This window comes from Sciurus vulgaris (assembly GCF_902686455.1).
Source record: "Sciurus vulgaris genome assembly, chromosome: 8".
Taxonomy (NCBI): Eukaryota; Metazoa; Chordata; class Mammalia; order Rodentia; family Sciuridae; genus Sciurus; species Sciurus vulgaris.
The window spans coordinates 131,922,485-131,946,691 of NC_136468.1; the positions used below are offsets into that span (position 1 = coordinate 131,922,485).

The 24,207-nt window shown below is 57.2% G+C and overlaps 1 protein-coding gene across 3 annotated transcripts in view; it reads left to right on the top strand.

The window, feature by feature from the left end:
• SEZ6L (seizure related 6 homolog like) overlaps positions 1-24,207 on the top strand; it is a 173,315-nt gene that overhangs the window by 144,236 nt on the left and 4,872 nt on the right. Inside the window, exons 10-16 of one of the 3 annotated variants that reach the window (XM_079151303.1) lie at positions 2,101-2,297; positions 7,402-7,596; positions 9,317-9,508; positions 18,860-19,054; positions 20,402-20,434; positions 22,433-22,541; positions 23,510-23,612. In XM_079151303.1, the coding sequence (XP_079007429.1) occupies positions 2,101-2,297; positions 7,402-7,596; positions 9,317-9,508; positions 18,860-19,054; positions 20,402-20,434; positions 22,433-22,541; positions 23,510-23,612 (1,024 nt within the window). Of the gene's footprint in view, positions 1-2,100; positions 2,298-7,401; positions 7,597-9,316; positions 9,509-18,859; positions 19,055-20,401; positions 20,435-22,426; positions 22,542-23,509; positions 23,613-24,207 lie in introns of all 3 variants that reach the window. The other 2 variants (XM_079151302.1, XM_079151301.1) reach the window with 2 other exon arrangements.

Here is a 24,207-nt window from a genome sequence, read left to right on the forward strand (position 1 = left end):
CGATTGGCTGCCAAGTGGCTAGAGAACAGCCATCTCCCGTCCCCACGTCCACCCCAGCTGAGTCCAGCATCTTCAGAGAGACTGAGGCGCCCGTGGTGCTCGGAGCCCCCAGGCCTGCCGCACCGTAGGTCCAGAGCTGGCCCCCCTCCGCAGTCCCGCTGTCCACTAGACTCTCAAGCAGCCCTTTCCTGCCAGAGCATTTCTTGAGCACCTACTGTGTGCCGGAAGGGGGCGACTCCAGCATTTCAACATAGCAGGGGTTTGGGGGCCGCAGTCTAGGTGGGAACCGGCAGGGGCCAGGAGGAACGCCGGTGGCTACGTTCTGAGGCTCGTGTTCGAAGCAGGCAGAGGCTGATCTGAGAGGCTGACCTGGCGGTGGCATAGAGGACGGCGATTAAGATCCTTGGGGGGCAATTAAAATCCCCCTCCCCGGCTCGCCCCAGTCCTTGTGAGGAGCCCTGAGGTGCTTGGGGTGAAAACAACAGAAGCCCCTCCCCAAGCACAGACCCTCAGCAGGCCCCGTGGGTGGGGGGTGCTTTCTTCCAACCACCTGCAACAGCAGCGCAGCTGGGTGTCGCCCTCCTCCCCGCTCCCAGCATGCCTGGCGGCAAACTTGACACTGGGCAGAGGTGACAGGGAACTGCCAGAGTCTCTCTGCATCACTTCCAAGAACCTGGTCCAGGGCCATTTCCTGGAACATCTGTGCCGTGGCAGGGAACGGCCACTTCCTTTTAAAGCCCTTTGGCGCCTCCCATCTCCAACACAATGGTGGCGAGTCCCTTGCTGTCTGGGCCCTGAGAACACTGTGGGCTCCCCGTCCCAGGGAGGCTCCCTCAGGACCCCGCTCTGGCTCCGTCTGCCCCGTGCTTACCAGCTTCCAGCCCCCTTAGGCTCCCTCAGGCTTTAGAGCAAGCGTCACCTCCCCCAGGAAGGCCTCCGAGATGCCCCCATCCAATTAGCTGCCCTCCTCTGCTCTCACGCGGATCCTAACTCCTGACGGAATCCCTGCTGTATAAATCGAGATGTATCCATGAAGCCTCTGGGTGCAGCGCAGTGCCTGGCACATAGTAGGTGCTCAGAAAATGTTAGGGAAGGGATAAGGAGAGAAGAATGATGTAAGAGAGAATAGGAACTGCAGAGGGAAAAGAAAGGAACAAGCCAGGTGCCGTAGTGCACGCCTGTCATCTCACTGGCTGGGGAGGCTGAGGCAGGAGGATCCCAAGTTCAAGTCAGCCTCAGTGACTTAGCGGGGCCCTAAGTAACTCAGCGAGATCCTGTCTCTAAATAAAATATAAAAAGGGCTGGGGATGTGGCTCAGTGGTTGAGTGCCCCAGGTTCCATGCCCAATACTCATTTCCCGCAATAAAAAAAGAAAAAGAAAAAAAGAAAAGAAAGAAAGGAACGGGACTTAATAGCTAGGATTGATTGATGTGGCCCGTGAACTATTTCACACTCTTTCAATCAGAGGCCAATTCTGTCCACCACTCCTATGGGGCTCAGGTTCCTGTGGCTATTGAAGCTCCTCCTGGATCCCTAAATGTCCCACCATGGACCAAATATTTAGGGTCAAGGTTCCTTCTTGCTCCCGAGTCTTTGGCATGGGTGACCCTCCAGTGATTACGGATTTTGGCGTATTTCACGGCTGAGACACCTGTGCCCCAGCCTGGGCCACGCCCCTTACACACGACCGCCAACTGGGTGGATTCCGAGGTATTTGCAGATTGCCAGCCCCTTGTGCAGAAAAACAGAGGCCCACGTCACCTGCCCGGCACAGAGCCCCGCGCCCCGCGCAGAGGCGTCGCGGGACCCGGGGTTGCACGCAGGGGTGGCGAGGCCGGTGCTTACTGCCCGCTGGACTCTGCAACGCGGCCCAGGCAGGCGGGACGTCTCGCCGCTGTGTCTCCAGAAACCCGAGGCGCCTGCAAATCCGGGCGCCGGGTTTCAGGAGGCAACGGCACGCCCGGTCCCCTCTGCGATCTGCGCCTGCGTCAGCTCCTCTTCGCAGCCTGGGGCCTGACACAGCAGGTCTTGAGAAGTTACTTGTCCCCTTAGAAAATCAGCCGAGCGCTCACTGACTGCCGTCCCTCTCTGCCCTCCCAGCCTGAACCTGAGCAACAGCGACATCCTGACCATCTACGATGGGGACGAGGTCACGCCCCACATCCTGGGGCAGTACCTTGGGAACAGTGGCCCCCAGAAACTCTACTCCTCCACGCCGGATCTGACCATCCAATTCCACTCTGACCCGGCCGGCCTCATCTTTGGAAAGGGCCAGGGGTTTATCATGAACTACATAGGTAGGTGTCTCTTTTTCTTTTTTTAAAATAATGGTTTCCCTAGATCTATCTGTTGGAAGGTTTTGTGCCAAGCGGATCTGTTAAAATACTCGTACAGTTCACATGTATGGTTTTTAAGAGTCCGGGCTCTCTGGTGAAGAGGACCAGGGTTTGAGTCTTAGTACTGTCGTCAATGGCTGTGTGACCAGGGGTAAGTTACTGACCCTCTCTGAGCCTCCTTTTTTGTCCTCTGTAAAATGGGAAGTGATACCCTCTCCAGAAGGTTGATACCAGGATTTAGTAGACCTCCCGGGTTGAGATTGCACGTCTCCACAACCTGCCCCCACACCTGCACCTTCTTGTCTGAATTCGAAGCTCAGCTCTCCCTAAGGATTTTTCTCCCCCTGCCACCCCAGACAGGGACAGCTCTTTCTCTCCCACTTCACGGACTTTGGGACCTAGAAATGCAAGAGGCGTCTGCCTTGGTCCTCAGCCGGGTTGCCCGCTCTCCCGCTCATCTTGAAACAAAGCCAAGGAGCGACCTACTGTGCAGTTCAAGCTTTGTCCCCTGTGTCCCACGTGAGGGTCCTGGTGCTCTCCGCTCCTCCCGCCTGTCAGCCTCCTCCCTCCGCAGAGGCTCCAGCCTCACTCCCTTCTCAGCCTCTACACCCAGGGGGCTCCCTGGCTGCATCCTGGCCCCCGTCCTCTTCCCTGTCTGGATTCGATCCCCCAGTGCTCTGGTCCAGAGGCAGACGGTTCCTGTGTTCCCGGGACCTGTGATTGACACTTCCAGCCTTAACCGTGAACTCCAGAAACGTCCAAACCGCTCCCCTACCAACGGCTCTCTTCAAAGGTCTCAAGGGCTCCGATTTAACGTGGCCAGACAGAAGGGTTTCGTTCCTTTCCCGCCAACCACCCCCACCGGGCGGGGGGACCCGGGGCTCCTTGTGTCTCGGGCTGGCTCCTCTCATCCCTCCGCCTCTCGAGTCTTGGCACGTTCTGCACCTTTCCAGGGCGCCCACTAGACCAGCAGCGGAGAAACTGGGTCCCCAGGAGGTTCCACGGAGCCCAGCCCTGGAAGGCACTCAGACCAGCACAGCACGTCTGGCCCGATTGTCTGGTCCAGCCCTGGACCAGGAGGACGAGGGGCCACTCCTCGGGGCTCAGCTCTCTTGGCTCTGGCAGCAGCCGAGAACCTGGACGCCCTGAGGAATCCATCAAGACCCGACACCCAACTCCAGAAAGGCGGCGGTTACGCCCGAAGGCAGGCAGGACCCAGCCAGTCATGAGGGCAAAGGCTTGTACCTCTCAGAAACCACAGTGGCTTCGTCATTCCCCAAGTGACACCCCTGTCCACCTCCAGCGTCACCAAGGACCCCGGCTGGGGTGACATTCCTAGGTTCCTTCGCCCCTGGTCTGAGGGGGTCACCTGCCCCCATCTCACCTGAATGGCTTCCCCAGCCATCTCAAGAGACCTCGTGCGTGCTGACCTAAGGCCCGGCTTCCATCCTGCCCAACGGGGAGCCAGTTTTCCGTCTGGCCTGCTGCCTGTCCCCCTCCCAAAGAGGCTAACACGAGTATCAATCCTTTGTTATGCTTCTCGGGAGCCCGTTTAGCCTCGATCATGCTGTTGAATATCATCAGAGTGTTATTGCAGCTAGATTCTGTGAGTCCCCCTCTCTGGGCGCACCCGGGCAGCTGGTGGGGCAGCTGGTGGCTGGCCTCGAACTGCCTCCTCCTCCTGCCTTCCAGCCGAAAGATGAGCTCCTGGCTGTGCCCCTGTCTCTCCTCTGGTGCCGAGAGTCCACCTTCCAGAACCACGTCCAGCTTGATGGCCCATGTCCACCTCTCTCCCAAGCTGAGCGAGGTCAAGGAGGAAGTCTGGCCAGCTTCCATCTAGCCACATCGTCTTAGAGAGGAGTTCTTGTTAACTGAACTTGAAGCTTAGATTTGTGTGCCGTTTCACACACGCACACAATTTTACGTCGACTCGAAAGGCAGTGTCTGTTTTCCAGAGAGTTTGGCTCACCCGAATCTCGACATCTCCTGTGTGCTGCGTTCCTCACTGGGCACCAGGGTCTGGGAATGGGTGGACTCCTCTCCCGCGCTGGATGGAGAAGATGGGAGGGAGAGGTGGTCCCGTTAACCCTGGGTCAAGGTCACGTGCGGAAGGGCAAGCAGGGGCGGTGGAGAGTGCTTCCCAGGAGCACACAGCCTGACGGATTTGGGCCACCCGAGAGAGAGAGGAGCTTTGCCAGTTCCTATTTCTGTTAAAGAAACACACCATCAGTGTCCCGGGAATGGTCTCCAGAGTTGTGCATTTCATCCTCGTGTCGATCGATCGAATGTGAGTGACCACTTATGTTAAAGACCCTGTTGAAACGCACTCAGGAGAGGCCGTGCCCAGAGTCAGGGGAAAGGGTGCCGCAATTGATTGGTGATGCCTGTCACGGGCATGGGAGAGGCCTTTGCCCTCCTGGGACTAGATTTAACCAGACGTGGATACAGCTCTCGTTCCATGGAGGGATCTGACAGTCGGGTCAGGGACTTCTGGGGCCCCTGGAGAGTGCTGAAGCTCCTCATCTTACCTAAAGTCTTAAGCCCAGCTCTGGAAGGTGGCCACGACTTAATCTGCTATGGATGCTCCAGGAAAGACCCTGAGGCTACGCACCTTGACGGCCCCCCCCATTCTCCTTTGCACATACAGATGCGCTGGCTGTGCTTGGCCCCGTGCCTGTGGCCAAGTAATAAAAAAAAAAACACGGAGGAACAAGCAGTGCTGTTTAAGGAGACACTGGTCACTTAGGACCTGTTTATTCCTCAAATCTTAGGGTAATAAATCAGTTGTCAGCCCACTCCAACCAAATGGCAGTGGCACCCAGGAGTGCTGGATTGAAGATTGGCAGGTCTCGGTTCGATTCTAACAGAGTCCGGGGATTGATTAGTGCTGTCTGCTGTGATAAGAAGCTGGTGCACGGGGCATCTCTTTTTGCTCAGAGGTTGGCCCTTGGTGCTCATCCTGACCGTGAACCTGAAATTGTGACTTCAGACCCTGGGCGCTTATTAAGGTGCTCACAGAATCTTGGTCAGACAGGTGGATGGAGCCAGGGGCTGGTCTTAGGGTGCACACAGCACAGCCGTACCTGCCCACTGAGCCAGCTCACCTTGCCCTTGGGGGAGACAGGGTCACAGGTCTTGATCCCTGAGAACAACGAAGCCTACAGCCGGTGACGGATATGGCAGGTGCCACGGAGCTTCTCCAGGCAGGAGGACCGAGGAGGAGGTTTCCAGTCTCTCACGCTTGGCAAAGTTAACCAGGGACGGAACATTCTAGAACCTCCGGGTAAGGTGGTTGGAGAAACAGGCCGATTGCCTGGGCTCTGGGCTACAGTCTGGGAACTGAAGAAGGGGAGGGTCACGTTTCTACACCAAGGCCGCCCAGTTAGCCAACAGGGGCCAAGACTTGGGCCGCAGCTCTGCAGCAACCGAGTGAGTGACAATCCGTGACAGAGACAGGAGACCCTGCCGAGGGTGCGGACGTGGGGCCGCGCTGAGAGGCCAGGCCAGCGCAGGTTCCTGAGCGGAAAGCGTCGGCTGCCAGCAGAGCCGCATCCTGGCGTCTGCCGGTCCCCCTCCCGTCCCTCACGCCAGCCTCTCCAGCTGTGTTCCAAATGCAGGGCTTGGCTGATTCTTCAAAAGCCTAAAAATAGAGGCCCCTGTTCCCCCACCAAGCCGTTGGAGAAGCCATCCCCTGCCCCTTCCTCCAGCAGACACCCACGAGATCTCCGTTCTCCAAATAGAGTCGTGATGAAATCCCAGGAAAAGCCTTCGCCTGCTTCTCCCAACGACGTTCCTGCAGACAATGGAGGTGCTTCGCTTTCCCCAGACGCACAGAAGAACTTCAGATTAATTACACGCCTTAATCAGCCCTCTTCTCCAAGGCTGGCGGTGCGCTCTGGCGCAGGAATAGTAACAGTGGGCTCCGGGCGGCTACCCGAGCGACCAGGCTGTGGGAGGGGGTGGATCGAGCTCTGGGGGGCATTTTCCCTGGTGCTATGCTATGCGATGTGAAGAATATACCAGTAATTGTGTTTATTTGAATCGATAAGCATTTATCCTGATGCGTATTATCAATGCAGGTAGCCGGGCACGGGGATGCACACCTGTCACCCCAGCGGCTCGGGAGGCTGAGGCAGGAGGATAGTAGCCTCAGCAACTTAGGGAGGCCCTGTCTCTAAATAAAAAAATAAAAGGTCTGGGGGTGCGGCTCAGTGATTGAGAGCCCCTGGGTTCAGTTCCAGTACCAAAAAATAAAACCCACAAGTACAGGTATTACTGATTCACCAAATGCACCGATTGATTGCCAGATAGGAAGAGGTGGAACGTATTGGTCATCTAATGCTGTGTCATGGACTCTCTCCCAGATCGGCCATCAGTGGGAATGATATCACGATATCTGTGGGACGTAGGGGCAGCCTGAGCAGGGGGGCCCTGCTGTGGGGTCTTCATGAGGTCAGGGAGGGTGCTGGTCATCCCCAAGGCCTGGCTGAGGATGGATGGCCTGCTTCTGAATGGCTCATCCGTGTGACCAGCATGGCAACGTGAAGCCTCAGTCGCTCTCCAGAGCGTGTGGATGGCTCCAGAGGGCAGCTCGCGCATCTTCACCGAGCACCTGCTCCCGCCAAGTACTCTGCGTCCCAGCCCCACCTGGTCACCTTTGCGGTGGCCCCTTCCGTGCTGGTGGGGACCAGGAAGGTGCATTCTGGGAATGAGCAGGTCTTGGAACCGGCAGGGAGGTGGGCGTCTTCACGACTTGCCCCCCGGTGGTCGTGAAGAACCCAGGACCCAGGGAGAAGCCATGTCCAGCAAGCAGCTGCACTAGGGTCCCTTCTGACCCTCAATCCTAAACCTGTTTTATCCAACCAAGAGAATGTCCCGTCAGTTCAGAGGTCGTGGGGAAGGTTCATGGTAAAATCTCCCTGTAAAATCCTGACAAGGATTCGGAAATGGGTTGCTTCTTTCCAGAGGGTTTTTCTTCCATTTGTTCTTTCTTCTAATATTCAACGTGGGAACCCCGAGCCCAGAGGGCCGACTCCCCTCCTAAGAGGACGTTTCTGTTTTAAAGAGGTCTCAAGGAACGACTCCTGCTCAGATCTGCCCGAGATCCAGAACGGCTGGAAGACCACTTCCCACACGGAGCTGGTGAGGGGCGCCAGGATCACGTACCAGTGTGACCCGGGCTACGACATCGTGGGGAGTGACACCCTCACCTGCCAGTGGGACCTCAGTTGGAGCAGCGACCCCCCGTTTTGTGAGAAAAGTAAGAATCCTCTTGTCTTCTTCCCCTAAGTCAGTGGGTGGCGAGTCCCTGTCCCCTCCCCGACCGCAGGAACGAGCTGTTTGACGGAGGCTCAGCTGCCCTCTCCCCCCACCAGCAGAGGCTGCGCTGTAGGTGTGGGTGACAGCTCGGCCTCAGGCGCCTTCAGGAGCCTGGAAGGCGTGCGAATGAGTGGAACGGGTTGGGTGTGAGACAGTAGGGAGTGGAGTGGACTGCGGTGAAAGCAGCACGCAGACCCGGGCCTCTAAAGTTGCTGGGCCAGTGGAACCAACCCCGTCTCAGACTCGAGTCCTAAAGCCCATCTCATGGAGCTGGCTTCCTCACCGAGCATCGGGCTCCTGACTCCTTCCACCTGCTTACTGTTCCTGGTGTGACCAGGCGTGTGACGATGGCTGAGCCGAGGGTCTTGAAAGGAGGGGTAGAGAAAGGAAGCTTTCCTGGTGTCGGCCCTGCTGTCTAGTTAGCAGAGGGAGGCTCGACTGAGAAGGGGCTTCCCACCTCCTGAGTCGAGCTCTGGTCCCCAGCCCTCTTGCTGGGAATCCTGGGGGACACTTCCACAGACCAACGCATCTTGAACTTGACTCACATCAGCGTAGCACAGTAAGAAACGGTGTTGGGAGGGACGTGGGGTCACCTCTGGCTCCCATGATAAACTCGTCTACGTCAAAGTAACCAGTTTCTGAAAACTTCAAAGAGGCTGTCAGGGGTTCACAGGATCAGCTAACGGGTTGTCCTGGGTGTCTGTAGCTGTGTGTGTGCGTGTGTGCATGTGTGTTCACTAAAAATAAAAATAGCGAGGAACGAGCCCCCCATTACCAGCGCATTAAAGTGGTGCACAGCCTCCTTGGTTCCCAAAACATGTCGAGGGTTTGGAGAGAACATTCCCTGGCCCTCTCTAGAAAGTTCTTCTTACGTGCCTTCATCTTTGCCAAGAAAAGAAAGAAAAGAAAAGCTACAAATACATTTTACCATGAAGGGATTCATACAAACCGCCCAGCCACTGTTTGGGGAATTTTTTTTAACTCAGGAAAATAGACCTCTTTCCATATCGTACATGTGTCTACATCCTTCCTTCTTAACTGGTTTATTGTTTTACTTGTGTTTTGATTTTTTAATTAAAGAAGAATCCGGATTCTCGCTTCATCTCACTCAAACCCCGCCAAGGTGGCAGAGGAGTCCTTGCGTTGTTCTGGGCAGTGCTGACCCGGGAGCTCCCGCAGTGGCCGCTTCCCCTTTAAGAGATCAGCGGTGGCCACGCCTGCCATCCCAGCAGCTGGGAGGCTGAGGCAGGAGGATCTCGAGTTCAGAGCCAGCCTCAGCAATTTAGCGAGGCCCTGAGCAACCCAGCGAGACCCTGACTCTAAATAAAATATTCTTATAAAGACCTGGGGTTGTGGCCCAGTGCTTAGGCATCCCTGGGTTCAATCCCTGGTACCCCCCCAAAAAAAGGTCCGCCTCGCTTCTTTTCCATACGAGTGGCGAGGTGACGTACAGCCTTACGCACAGACCTTTGGACCCCAGTGCAAATTCCCCGAAAAAGGCGTTAAACTCAGGTCCCCTTCCTCCTGGCCCAGTCTCCGGCCTCCTTTAGCTCAAGAGATGCGCCATCTTCCCAAAGGGTAGAGAACGGAATTGGGAGGTTTTCCAGAACATTCTGTGACGCTGGCTCTGACGCGACCTGGTCTGATGTGCTTCCGCGCAGTCATGTACTGCACCGACCCCGGGGAGGTGGACCACTCGACCCGGCTGATCTCGGACCCCGTGCTGCTGGTGGGCACCACCATCCAGTACACCTGCGACCTGGGCTTCGTGCTGGAAGGGAGCTCGCTCCTCACCTGCTACAGCCGCGAAACCGGCACTCCCATCTGGACCTCCCGCCTGCCCCACTGTGTGTGTGAGTCCGTGGGCTCCCCTGGCCGCCGGGCGCGGGGCTGGGCTGGGGCTGGGCGGAGGCGTTCTACGTTTCGGAGGGTGCTTTATTATCATGGCCCCCCCGCACCCCAGTGGCCAGCTAGGGCCCGGGCACTCCTACAACAACATTTACGGTAAAGGTGCAACGCACCTACCAAATTCCCTCTTCTTCCTCAAGGAGCATTGCGGTTCTCATTTGAAGAATAGGATGCAAAAGTTCAGAGAGGGCAATTTGCCACCTGGGGTCACACAGCTCGTTCACAGAGGAGGCCAGAAGTAAACTCCGAGCTTTTTTTAAGCTTTTCCCAGAGGCTCCTCTGGGCTCTCAGGGTTCACCAGGGTCATGGAAGGGACAGGGCTTCCCACAGTGGTTGTGGGGTAGACACCGTCGGCTACGCTGCTACTTTAAAATAGGGTGTTGTGAACGGCCCCGCTGCAGATGAGCCAGGCCGCCGTCAGGAGACCACCCGGGGACTCCCCTTCCCAACAGCAGCACCCTGGGGACCGGCCCGCACGGCCCGGGACTTTGGGGGATGCTCAGCCTCCAAGCTGCAGCAGGGAGGCATGCAGATGGCGATCGCCACCGCACACTGAAAGCGCGGGACCCGTGTGGTGCGCAAGAGACGTGCACGCGTGTGCCTGTGTAGGTCTTGGCGTGCATGAGTCCGTGCGCACGCTGAGGCCCCGGGGACGTGTCCTCACCGCCTCCACGCTCCCTCCGATCCACACCGGGACCCTGTCCTGGAGGTCCAGGGCCGCTGCCGCCAGCGGTAACCCCGACGGGCACGGACTCCCACGAGGACTTCCCAGCCCCTCAGCCACGGCCCTGCCCCTTCCGCAGTCCCAGGCCTTGAACAGAGTCCACACCCTTCGGTTCTGATATGGCTGAACAGGTTCCTCAGAAAGCTCGGTTGCAGTCCTGACCCCCAGAACCAGCAGCTGTGACCTTTATCAAAATCAGGGGCTGCCAGGCGCAGGGGCGCACGCCTGTCACCCCAGCAGCTCCGGAGGCTGAGGCAGGAGGATCTCAAGTTCAAAGCCAGCCTCAGCAAAAGCGAGGCCCTAAGCAACTCAGTGAGACCCTGTCTCTAAATAAAATACAAAATAGGGCTGGGGAGGTGGCTCTGTGGCTGCGGGGCACTGAGTTCAATCCTAGATATAAAAAAACAAAAAAACTGGGCCTTTCTTTGTAGGTGTAAAAAATTAAGAAGTGGTCGCACTATATTAGGGCAGGTGCTAATCCAATGACTGGTGTCCTTTTAAGAAGAGAGAGCCGGGCCCTGTAGTGTGCACCTGTGGTCCCAGCAGCTGGGGAGGCTGAGGCAGGAGGATCGCATAAGCCCAGGATTAAGGTCAACCTGGGCACCTAGTAAGGCCCTGTCCCAAAGAAAAAGGCAGGGGGAGGGGGCGGATCTGAATGCACGGGACGGCTTCGCGCAACGACAGAGGCAGAGACAGGAGCACCATGGCCTGCCAGCCTCTACCAGAAGCAGGGGAGGCCGGGAAGGACGCTCCCATGGGTTTCAGGGGGAGCAGGTCCTGTTGCCTCCTTGACTTCGGCCTCCCAGCCCCCAGAGCTGCTAGCAGCTGCTGTTCTAGGCCACAGTTAGGACAGGGATGAAGTTCTCGTTCCTCCTGGAGACCACAAGCGTCACCAGCACCGCATTAGCCACCCAAGCGGCAGAGACCAGCGACGCACGGATCTCACTAACGAGACGCAGCCTCCAGAGGCCACGCGGGCTGCTCGGAGGCTCCTCAATCCCCAGGCAGCCAGCCTCCCTGCCTCGGGGCCGCGGATCCACAGCTCCCAGTGAGACAGCTTCCCTGACACCCAGCTAATGAGCGCTGCAGCCAGGTGACTCGCGGGCCCCGGGGAGAAGAAGCCGCCTGGCGTGGCAGCAGGCGAGGCTGACGGGAGATGCCCAGGGCCACCAGCGAGGTTCCGATCCAGCAGCCTGGTGTCCCCAGAGAAGGGTGTCCCAGGCCTGGTTCTGAAGGTTGTTAAGAGGAGGTTGTGGTACCTCCTTCAAATGTCCCATCGGCTGAACAAAGGAAATAGCCCCCACTCGATGACCTTAGGCGTGCCAGGCCTTCCCCACACGAACACACTTAACCCTCCCAGAACTGCACACGTGGTGTGCGCGTGTCTGCTTAAAAGTAGGCAAACAAGGCCCAGAGAGGGCGAGCGGCTTTCCTGAGGTCACACAGCAGGAAGGGGAGCATCCCCAAAGCATCTTCCCACCTCATCACTCTGCAGTCCGGCCCCTGGACAAAGCTTGAGTACCACCACAAGCTCGTGAAACAGAGAAAAATCTCCGTACACAGTTGCTGCCCACGGCTGGAGTTTGGTCCAGCTGGGTCTCTGGTTCCTAGTTCGTTTACCCGAGGCCACTTCAAGAACAGATGAGTTAGTTGTAGATGGAGGAAGAATCTGGGATTTGCAGTTGGACATCCCCCCACAACTCTGCTGGGTGACTTTGGGCAAGTAACTTGCCCTCTCTGGGCCTCAGAGCCTTCATCTGTGGGAAGAAGTCATACTGTCTACAGAGCAGGGTAGGTTAGTCTGCTTTCTGTTGCTCTAGCTGATAGCTGAGTCAAGAGGAAAGGCTTATTTTGGCGCAGGGTCCTGCATGTTCCTGTCCACGATGGATTGACCCCATCATTTTGGGCCTGTGGCAGCACATCCTGGCAGAAGCACCTGGCGGAGCAAACTGCTTACCGCGCCACAGGGAAGCAAAAGAGAAAGAGCGGAGGGGACTGTGGGCCCACAAGCCCCACAGGGGCACGCCCCCATGACCTAAAGGCCTCCCGCTAGGCTCCACCTCTTAAAGGTTCCAACCCCCCCCCCAATAGCACCAAGCTGGGGACCAAGCCCTTGAGCTTTGGGGGACCCTTGAGATCCAGAGTGGGTGATGGAAGCAGCTCGTGTCCCCTACCCGCGGCCGCGTGCCCACCCAGGCTCCCAGCCGCGCCCCTCCCGTGATTTCAGACTGCCGGGCCGACAGCAGAGCAGTCCCGCTGGTTAGGCCTCAGGTCCAAACACCCTGACCACCTGCTGTGTCTGGTGCTGGCTGGGGTTTGGGTCCCGGGCGCTCCGCAGCTCCCGTGCCCCATGGGACGTCCAGAGGCTACGGGGGCTGGTCCCTGGGTAGCCCGCGGCCCCTTCCTTCCTCCTTCTGCCTCCTGGACGCCCCTTCCAGGTCTCCACCTCAGCTTGGGTCCAGAGCAACGGGCTCAGCCGTCCCCAGCCCGAGACCTCTGTAACCGTGAGCCCCAAGTGAGTCGCTCTGGCAGGAATTTTGGTGACAGCAGCGCACAGCTGAGGAGCCACTTGAAGACGGATGCCCCCGTGCCTCTCGCCCTTGAGGAGGGTCGGTGACAGCTGTCCTGCCCGCTGGACTTCAACCTGCCCTCCCTCCCTCCCGACTCCGAGCTGTCACCGTTTCTGCTTCTGAGCGCAGCACCCCTGGGAAACCCAGCTTGGCAGAGACAGGGCCTCATCGGAGGACCCGAGTCTGTCCCCGGTGAAGTTGTGAATGACCTCGAGCTCACAGAGCCGTTCACGGGGGTCTGACGAATGTTGCTGTGTTCCCTCGAAAGTTCTGAGACCCTCATGGCGCTCCTGTGAGCGCCTGGTGGCACCCTGGGGTGCCCCAGTGCAAAGTTTGGGAACCACGACGCCAGCCCCCGGGATCAGGGAAATGGCTAAGCAGCCACCATTCGCACTCCCGTGGAGCCGGAGGCTGCCGGGGGTTCCGGGGAGGAGAAACAGGTCTCTGAAGGAAACAGCAATCCCTCTTGGCATCGCCTCCTCCAGGAAGTCCTCCTTGATCCCGAGACTGGAACATGGTCCCCCAAGGAACCTAGAGTCACATCGCTCCTGGCTCAGGTCCGCTCATGGCATCGGACACACACGTCACTCACTGGGACTCTAGACACACCGTCCCAGGCTCAATGGATGACCCATCCGTCACCGTTACTGCCGTTGCTGCTGTTAGCAGCACGACCTGGTCTTTGGGACACCTCCCTGCTGCTACCACTTCCCCTCCTGGATGGGGACCCGGGAGGTGACTCCTGAGGTTCCCGCCCTGCAAACACCAGCCACACCAGCCAAAGCCAGGAGGATCCTTCTCAAACTCTCACTGGTGCTGGGATCAAACTGGATCAGACCGACTCCAGAGGCCCAGAATCCTCGGCTGTGGTGGCGGCTCAGTCCCTGCTTCTCGGAGACTTTTCAGATGTGAGTCCCCAGGGCCTCGGCAGCCTCATCTGTAAAATGGGTGCAGCTCTACGCCCTGGGTGGGCTTCCTGAGCACATGAGGGTTTGTTTTTAAAGAACACCCTGCCGGATAATGAAGTTAGGATACCGTCCAGGGGTCCCAGGAAGAAGGGAGATTCTGGTGCTCAGCCCGGGGAGCACTGGGGGGCCTCGCCCTCGCCTCTTCCTGGACCTTCTGCCACGTCCCCCTCCACATCCAGGACGAGTCTGTCACCCTTTGTCACTGTCTCCTTTTGGCACAGGACAGGCTCCCGGGATTCATTCACACAATACATCCATGAATGAATGTGTGTTAAATTGCATTAAGATAGAGCCACGTCTGTCTCAGTCATCACTGCAGGCTCCGGGACAAGAACGGTGCCTGGCACACAGAAGGTGCTCAGTAAATATTTGCCGTGTTCATTAATCTTGGTTAACTCAGAAAACTCCAGGGAGAGAGACCTGGGAAATCTGCTGGGTGACCACTGCCACCTGCTGGTCACTCTCCTGCACTGCAGGCACTGCAGGAATTTTTTTTTTTTTTTTTTTTTTTTTTCTCCCGCCTGGTGTCTCTGGGCAGCCGTCAACCTTGACAAGAGGGAGCATCCTCCAGCCCAGGGAGAGGGAGAGGAGAAGGAGCTCGCCCCTCTGCTTGTCCCTCAGCATAGCTGTCACCACGCTGCATCACAGTGAGATCTCCTCTCTCTTCTCCACTGAGCTCTGTATAACAGAAATCTTCCTCTCCAACTTCCACTCCCCACCCAGCTCCCAGCACGGGTCTGGCACATAGTAGGTGCAGAGTTATAGTAGGACTGAACAAATAAACCCAGAGAGCCAATTCTTGGCTTCAGAGGCTTATGAACTTGAAAGTGCCGTGCACTGGACTGTATTTCCTAGACGGTGTGGTGCATGCCATTGGCATTATATGTGTGCCTGGACACACAACTGGGTTCTGACTCTGGGCCACTCATGGACACTGGATCCCAAGCACATTTACTCTAGAGCCCTCCTTGAATGGAGTTCATGTGAGATCATTTAAGAAACTGATTGGCAGTAGTGCCTGCCTGTCATCCCAGTGGCTCGGGAGGCTGAGGCAGGAGGATCGCGAGTTCAAAGCCAGCCTCAGTAACAGCGAGGCCCTAAGCAACTCAGTGAGACCCTGTCTCTAAATAAAATACAAAATAGGGCTGGGGATGTGGCTCGTGGTTAAGCATCCCTGGATTCAATCCCTGGTACAAAAAAAAAAAACATTAATTGGGCACCTACTGTATACCAGGCTGCTATCAATGCAGCAACAGCCCAGGTGGACTTGCAGAGGAAGCATTAGAACGTGACAAGAGCTGGATTGGTCCAGGATGCAACCCACCTGCTTATGAAATGGCATATCGGGACACTAGGTAATGCCATAAAAAGTTTTTGTCCTTCCACAACCCAGAGCCCAGGCACACGCTGCAGGGCTGAGGACTCCTTGCCTGTCCTTGTCGGCCTAGGAGTCTCATCCAAAGCCGACCCTTTGCCACATCCTGACCCTCATTCCACCCTCTGGGTCAGTCACTCCCTCCGCTAAGTCAGGGTGTGCTCCCAAGTTAGTCCAATAGCACCTGCCTTGTTAAAATTAGATTGTTTTAACTGGACCCTGAGCTCCGGCGGGCAGGGCTGGTGTCTGATCCCGCCCAGCCCCTCTGCTGGACCCACCCCGGGCACGCAGTCAATGTGTGTGAAATATATTCTGAATGGATGCATGAATTCCTGCTGGGGCACATTGACATTGTCATACAAGACACACCTCAAATGGCACAGGGTTCTGGAGAGTCCCCTTCACCAGCCATTTCCCAGATACTGAGAGTGAGAAGAGAACAGCTCCTTGCTCCTGGTGGTGACTGCCATTGGTGCAGAAAGAAAAATCCTTCAGCCTCAGGTTGGAAGCAGGGTCCCACCCACCCACTGGAGGAGAGAAAAGCCCAGATTCTTCATTAGTGGTGACAACGGCTACTAAAAACCTATTTTTTGTTCTTTAATCATTCAATGGAAAGATGATATGTGTAAGTGCCCACAGGGTCAGGCACGTGCTCTGTGTGAGACAATAGGGAGCGGTAGGGATTGCGGCTAAAAGGAAGCTACTCCTCAACTCCAGCCAATCATGGCCAGGAGACCATGCGTGCCCAGCATCACCTGATCTCCTGATGCTTCAGAAATCTGGATTATTACATGAAATATCCTGATTTGCAAGAGCTCAGTAACTATTTAATCTATATTGCATAAATTGAAAAGAATCTGCATGTAGGTCACAGTCACAGAGAAGATTCCAGTCGGGACCTGAATTGTACTGTGTGCCTCCCACCCACGAGTTCCAGGGTCCAGGGGATAAATCCCTTCACTCACCTCTACGCTCTTGCTCATACTCATGAGCTAGCATGTAATAGTTGCTCAATAAACACCTGTTAGCCGAGGAATGAATGCTTCCTGTGAACGGGACGTTCTTCTGGGCCCTGGGATTCCTGGCTTGAACGTGGGAAAGAGGCACAGAGAGGAGAGCCAAGATGGCCAGGTAAGACCCTGACAGAGGTCTGTGCAGATTACAGGACAGAGTTCCAAGGACACTGGAATTTGTGTCGTTGTGGACAGATCTGGATCTGCAGGGGATTCTTGAGATTCATCTTGCAAAATAAGACGCCTCAACAATGCACAAGGGTGACCTTACAGTTTCCATGGACGAGTCTGGAATAGCTGACTAGGTCTTTGGGTTCGGAATCTCTCACAGGACAGACCCTGGGGCTGGGATCTCATCCACAGGATGAGGATACTCCTCCGCCGCCTCCCAGGGCTATTTGCGGGATTCCCTTCCTTCCAAGCCGATGGCCAGAGGCCACCTGCATGGCCAGTTGCTCCACCAAGGACGGTCAAGAGAGGATCTTCTAGCCAGAGTGACCCTCTTGGGTGGCTGTGTCGTGCAGTGATATCCCAGACCCTCCGACGTGTTCTTCCAGTTAGACGCAGGTCCCAGGGGCTGCCCACCCTCAAAGAGAGTGACGCGGGGGACGGACACCAGGAAGGGCCGTCCTGGAGCGTCTCGGTGTCTCGCCTGTGCTCGGCAGGAAGGGGCGCCAGGGAGGGGGCTCCCCCGGCTGAGGCTCCAAGGGCTGGGGACGCAGCCACCAGGTAAAATTCAGCAGGTCCAATGAGGCTAGAGAACGTCAGTGGGAGGTGGGAGAAGCAATGGCCTCGAGGGCCAACCCCGGAGGGACCGTGTCCTCTCCTGAGCATCAGGGTCACCTGGTGAGGTGCGCGGGGTCACCTGGTGAGGTGCGCGGAGTCACCTGGTGAGGTGCGCGGGGCCACCTGCTCCGGCCGCTCCAGGGGTCCACAGGGCCGAGTCGCCAGGAATCGATAGAGATGGCTCGGGCACCACAGGATGCTTCCAGAACCCTCTCTCCTCGGGGTCACTGGCCAGGGGCCACCTGAAGCCACAGGTGGGAGGTCCTGCCATCTCGGCTGTCCATGTCCCTGATGGTGGGCTTGATGTGCTTCTGGAAGACGCAGGTCTTCTTGAGTCCAGGCGAGGTCCCTGGAAGCCGAGAGGCTGCTTTAGGACCGGAGGTGGGGGAGCCAGGACCAGGGGCTCTGGAGGTGGAGGGGTGGGTCCCTGAAAAACTCGAGAGCGGAACTGACGTGTGAGGGTCACGGCTACCCTGGGGACAGAGGCAGAACGCGGAACCCAAAAGGTGTCGCCACAGCAGCAGCGTGCGCCTTAGCCGAGGACGCGCCCGAGGGCCACCCGCGGGGACACGCAGGATGTGGCCGCCCACCTCCACAGCGGAGTACCACTCAGCCTCGACAAGGACGAAAGCCGTGACATGTGCTTCGGTGTGGGTGACCCTGGGGACACGCTGCTCGGAGGAGGAAGCCGGTCCCCAGAAGGCGGCTGCTGTACGCCGCCTCGTACCCAAGGTCCCCGTGGTCCAGGGAGGCGCCAGCCCGGGGGTGGGGTCGTATCGTGCACAGAGGTGCAGGGTGACAGCTCCAGAGGCGGACTGTGCATCACTGAGGACGTCCCCAAGGCCCCGGATACTCCGTGGTCAGGACGGGGACTCTCGTGCCCTGGGGATCTGACCGCAGTGTAAACATGTCCACAGCCCCAGGCACCGGCAGGCGTGCTGGCTGTCCATTCCACCTGGGGCCCGAGAAGGAGCGCGTCCCCTGCCAGGCCTGGGGCGGGCGACACCTGCAGGCTCAGCTCTCGGGCCCCGGGACTGCGTGAGCCGCTGGAGAGATCAGCCCCAGGACCTGGCCAGAGCTCATGAGCCGAGGCACTGCTACCATATCCCAGGTGAAGAGCTTCCGGTGAGCCGTGGCAAATGCATCTCCAGTAAGGGAAGCACACACTGTATTGAATAATCAATACCATAATCAATAATCAATAATCAATACCATAATCAATAATCAATACCATGATCAATAATCAATACCATGATCAATGATCCATACCATAGATCTGTGACTCAGGAGGTATCAGAGGCTTCCTAGAAGAGGAGAAATGAGAACTGAGTATCGAAAGACAAAACCTGAACATACCAGATGGGCGGGTCGGGTGTAAGATGAGAAGCAAGAATATTTCTTTATTATACACCGCAGCCACCTGTCACGTACCGAACACCTCGCCCACCAAGAACGTCCTAAGTAAGCATTTCACAGCGTATGGCATCCTCCAAGCCCCTAGGAGATAGATAGATAGATAGATAGATAGATAGATAGATAGATAGATAGATAGATAGATTGATTGATTCCCAGTTGTGCTGATAAGGAAACTGAGGTTCAGAGAGGTCATGCCACTTGCTGGAGGTCACACAGCTAATAAACTAAAGAACCAGACTTTAACCCAGATTCACAACCCTGTGCCCGGGGTAGTTTGGGTCCAGAGGTGGAGAGAGAAAGACAAGCCTGAGGGAGAGGTAACAGTGGGACGCAAGGCGGACTAGCGAGGACCCGTGGCAGGTGGAAGCTGGGTTCCGTGGGCTCGGAGAAGGCGGTCCCTCAGCTTCCGCCCCCTCATCAGAGCCCCCTCGGCTTGCGTTGCAGCGGAGGAGTCCCTGGCGTGTGACAACCCAGGGCTGCCTGAAAACGGATACCAAATCCTGTATAAGCGACTCTACCTGCCGGGCGAGTCCCTCACCTTCATGTGCTACGAAGGCTTCGAGCTCATGGGCGAAGTGACCATCCGGTGCATCCTGGGACAGCCATCGCACTGGAACGGGCCCCTGCCTGTTTGTAAAGGTAAGGAAATAGACACTGAGTCCTGGGGATGCTGAGCTCGCTCTGCAGGGGCGGGCGGCTGTACCTGGCTAGATCTAGGAGGCCACCTGTTTCCATCCATTTTCTGTTGCTATAACAAAACACCTGAGTCGGGGAACTTTATTAAGAAGTCTAGTATTGAGCTTGTGGTTCTGATGCTAGGAGGTTCAGGAGCTTGGTACCACGTCAGCTCGGCATCTGGCCGGGGTCTCCTGTAGTAGGACCAAAACGTGTGCCAGCTCAGGTGTCTCTTCCTCTTCCTGTCAAGCCACTAATGCCACAGTGCTTGGGGGGGGGGGGGCACCCTCTTGGCCTCATCTGACCCCAAATACCACCAACAAATATGGGGATTCACTCCCCACCACGTGATCTACCGGGAGCGCCTCCGATTCCATGTGGCTACTTTAGTTACCAGTTAGTTTTTCCTCTGGTCTTGTCACCATCTGCGATGGGATCGCGGATCGACCCCCGCGCTGATCAGGGAGTCCCAGGATTTGGCAGGACATGCGTGTGGCCGAGCCATCCTCTCACATTGCAGCCTTGAGCATTGATGCCCTTAACCTCTGGGGTTTTACACCCTTGGAAGAAGCACCCAAGGGTGTCAAATCTGGGACTCAGCTACCATGACAACTCAGAGGCCAGGGCACAGGAAGCCGTCTCCCGTCCTCCTGCACTTCCAGGTGCTGTTGGAAAAACAATGTGGCTGAAAAGAGTTTTTCCCTGGAAGGCGAGGTCTAGTAAACACGGGGTCAAAATGGAACGGCTAGGTTGGCACAAGTATTTCAAGCAGGAAAGTGGGGGCTGGGTCTCACATAAGGGTCTCCAGGCTCACTGTTTCTCCTGAAAGCAGAGCAAAAGCCCTCACCCCAGAGGTAGGAGCAGAGGTAGGAGAAAGTCCAACCATCCAGGTGGAAACCACAGCACCATCACTTAGATGCTGTGTGACGTCAGAGAAATCGCCGCACATCTCTGAAACTCTGCTCATGTGTAAGATGGTGGTGATAACAGTTATCTACCTCATGAGGTTGCTGTGAGGGTTAACTTAGGCACTGTGCACACAGCTGTTGGCATAATACCGGACACAGGGTGAGGGCTCAGTGACCATTCATTATTACTAGTATTGCTCTAATCTTTTTATTCTGTCTCTTCTTCCCGTGGGAATTGAGGAAGTGCCCCCTGCTTACGGCAGCCCAAGATAAATGAACACACACAGCGACTTCGGCAAAACCCTGGGGGGGTGGCTTTCCCATCTAACTTTTTTGGTTTCCTTTCATGCAATCAGAGCAAATCTGCTTTACCTTGACCGATGCCTCCCGATTTCTCTTTCAGTTAATCAAGACAGTTTTGAACATGCTTTAGAAGGTGAGTTCCATTCCATTATGGGAAAAAAAAAACACCTCAATCCATTGAGCTAATAGCAGAAAACCAGGGCAGGTCTGTGAATATCTCTATCTGGGTTTTTATAAAAGTAAGAACTGAATTCTGCCTTCGCGCTGCCAAAGACAAGTTCAAAACAGGAGCAGCCTCGGGCAGCCTGTCACCCCAGCGGCTGGGGAGGCTGAGGCAGGAGGATCGTGAGTTCAAGGCCAGCCTCGGCAACTTAGCAAGGTCCTAAGCAACTCAGCAAGATCCTGTCTCTAAGTAAGATATTTTAAAAAGGGCTGGGGATGCAGCTCAGTGGTCAAGTGCCCCTGGGTTTAATCCCTAGCACCAAAAAGAAAAAGAAAAGAGAGAGAGAAAAAAAAAAAAAAAAAACTAAAGGACCATATAAAGAAAAGCAAATCATCAGGATTGAAACTTCTCCTAAATATAACCTGAAGGGAATTGAAACCAGTTCTCTCCATGACAATAACAAGGCAAAAAAAATTAAATACTGAGCGGCCCCAAGCCCTCAGCCCCTAGTGTGACCTTTCCAGCCTCCGGCTTCTGAACCCAGTACCCTCCTGGCCTCCGCAGGGAGAGGGAGGTCTGATTGTTCTTTCCCTCCCTTTCTTCCCCAGCATCAGCCTCCCCTCTCCCTTCTCCCTCCATTAGAGATTCTCAAGTGAGTTTTATTAATGGGGAACAGATGTGGAAAACCATTCCGGGTGTTGGACTCTGTTTATTTTGTGGTCCTTTCTCTTTCCAGTGGCTCCCATTAAAACTCCCGGCCTCTCTTAAATTTGGCACAAACACCTCTCACTCTGGCGACGCTGGGAAGATACATGGGGTCGCCTTTTAAGCCGTGGCTGCTGTCCTTGCTGGAGCCGTAAGGGGCTCTCGGACAGCGGGGAGTCCTGGGGCGCCTGGGGCTGCGTGGACCCCGCGAGAGTAGCTGCTGTCCCCGCCGAGGGCCACATGCTCACCCAGGCAGGCAGACACAGGATTGAGCGGGTGTCAGTCACTCCACTGGAAGGCTTAGGCCTCCGTCCACCTTTTGGCAGCCAGTGAGCCATGAGCAGCCCACAGGCCCGGGACTCCCAGGGGCAGCGAGTACCCTGGTGACGGTCGGTGCTGGCGCATTTACTGTCGGTACCAGGATTGATTTTCTCAGACCCTGTCAAGTGGCAGTTAATGGATTATAGATTGGAGCTCGGCTAAGCCGTTAGACGTGACCAGAAGGGCAGAGAAGCCCACAGGCCGCGTCTCTCCAAACCAGCTGGGGCCCCCCTTCGGCCCCTGAAATAGCTCCCCTGTCCTTGCCATTGCCACCAACATCGGGAGGCCCCCAGGTGAGGCCCAAAGGTGGCCCAGGAGCGAGCACTGGGGTCCTCACGCTGGGGGTGTCCCGGGTAGCTGCCCAGAGCCTCAGACCTACTCTGGACTGAAATCTGACTGAGTGGTGCTGGACGGGACCCCAGCTGGTGATGAGTTCCCGGGTTCAGAAACTCCTGCCCAGAGGCCTCGCGGAGTCCGGGCACCACGCCCCGAGGCTGGTGCTCTGGAGCTGAGAACTGTTTTTCCTCGTGCTGAGTTGAGCCTTATCCCCAGCCCACCCCTGTCCTCCTTTGCGCCCCAGGGAATGCCCAGGGGACCCGCCTCCCTTGTCATGGCCTTTGGGATCTTCTCACCTCTTGGGTTTCAATCAGATTTCCTCCCAACTGGATTCCACCCCGACTTTACCTTTACGCCTGCGCCCAGCCCACAAAATGGGAATGACCAGGAGCCCAGCCGTCGTTCCTGGTGGCCCTTCTGGGCGATGCCACCGCAGAGCGAGTCTGGGCTCCGTGGCCCCTGGTGTCTGCCTGGGCTCCTCAGAGGCCGGGGCTCCGGGGCGCCAGCCTCTCGGGGGGCGCAGCGCTGGGAGGGGGCCTCACCTGAGAGCCAGGCCTGGGGGGGGGGGGGGGGGCGGGGCTCAGTGGCTTCTGTGTTCAGTAGCAGAAGCGGCAGCAGAGTCGTCGCTGGAAGGCGGGAACGTGGCTCTGGCCATCTTCATCCCGGTGCTCCTCATCTCTCTGCTGCTGGGAGGAGCCTACATCTACATCACCAGGTGGGGCGGGGCGCGGGGGCGGGGCATGGAGGGAGGGGAGGGGCGCAGTGGGGCGGGGCGCAGCGGGGCGGGGCGCAGCGGGGCGGGGCGCAGCGGGGCGGGGCGCAGCGGGGCGGGGCGGGGCGGCGCTCAGCATCCCCACCTGCAGCCTGAGGGCCGAGATGGGGGGACCCTGTGGCACAAATAGCCCTCTCAGGCTCCTACCAAGCCTCTGCGGTGGGAGGGCCGAGCAGAGGAGGCAGACACCCACCCTGATCCCCAGGGAACTTATGGTTTTACGGGAACAAGAACCGTGCGCACTGCTGCGCACTGACTCCCATTCCATCGGACGGGGACCAGCGTTGTCCCTGGTGCTGGCAGCCACTGAGCCTGCACTTGGAGGGGGAAGATATTAACCCAAGTCTGGGACCATCACCGATGCCTCCAGAGTCACGGCGGTGGCGTGCCTGCTCCAGGCCAGGCAGCCTTCTGGGCTGAACAGAACCGGACTGTGACCTTTGTGGGATCAGGGTCCGTGGGGGAAGGCAGACAGCAGGCAAGGTGTATCACAAAACATGCTGTGCGTTGGAACCGGACAGGAGCTGGGAAGGGAGAAAAGGGCTCTGGGATAGAGATGATTTTTAAAGAGTAGGCAGAGGAGGCCCCACTGAGAGGGAACTTGAATAAGAACTTGAGAGTGATAATAAGCAAGCCATGCCGGTGTGTGGGAGAGGAGGGTGCAGTCAAAGAAACAGCATGTGCAAAGGCTCTGGGGCAGGCTGCAGCTAATGTGCATTGTCCCTGCCCACATGAAGCTCAGTGTCTGTGGTGGGGGCAGGGTAGAGTCAGCAAACAAAAAATATGACAGCTAAGGCAGATTCCACACATGCCCCTGGTCACTCACTAAGAGGAGCCAGCTGTTCTCTGTTACTGCGCTGGGCCTCCACGGGGCAGAAGTAACTCCATCTGCCTCCTCCTCTCTCCCGCAGGTGCCGCTATTACTCCAGCCTCCGCCTGCCCCTCATGTACTCCCACCCCTACAGCCAGATCACCGTGGAGACCGAGTTTGACAACCCCATCTACGAGACGGGGGTGAGTTGGTCTCCCTTCCCACCCAAGCTCGTGAGCCTCATCCCTACCAAGTCTCCCTGCCGAGCTGACAGCCGGGACCACCCAGCTCTGTTTGCAAGTGATCAGAGCCAGAGAGGAGCCTGAGGGAGACAGGCATGGGAAGGAAGGGCTGCCCCCGAGGCCACAGGGAGAACCAGGCGGACCAGGGGCAAGGCACTGCTGTCTGTGTCCACCCGAGCCCCACTCCCTAGCGAACCGCCCAGGGGACCTCGCAGCAGGCCTTGCTGGGCATTGGAGACCACCCTGGACCAAGTCCAGTGGAGCCCCACTGAACGACAGGGACGTGTTCTAAGAGCTGCCCGGTGAGGCGATTCGTCCCTGTGGGAGGCTCCCCAGCGACCTGGCATGCAGCAGGCGCTCACAGGTGCTGGGAGATGACCAGCCGTGTGACAAGTGAACCTGAGGACTGTGGTCTGCCAGGCACCACGGCCTCTGCAGTGTGCTCACCTCGCCCGCGATGGTGGGGTCCGCTGCTCATTTCAGCTTCTTGATCAAGAGAGGCAGGAGCCAGGCGCAGTGGCGCACACCTGTCATCCCAGCGCCGCGGGAGGCTGAG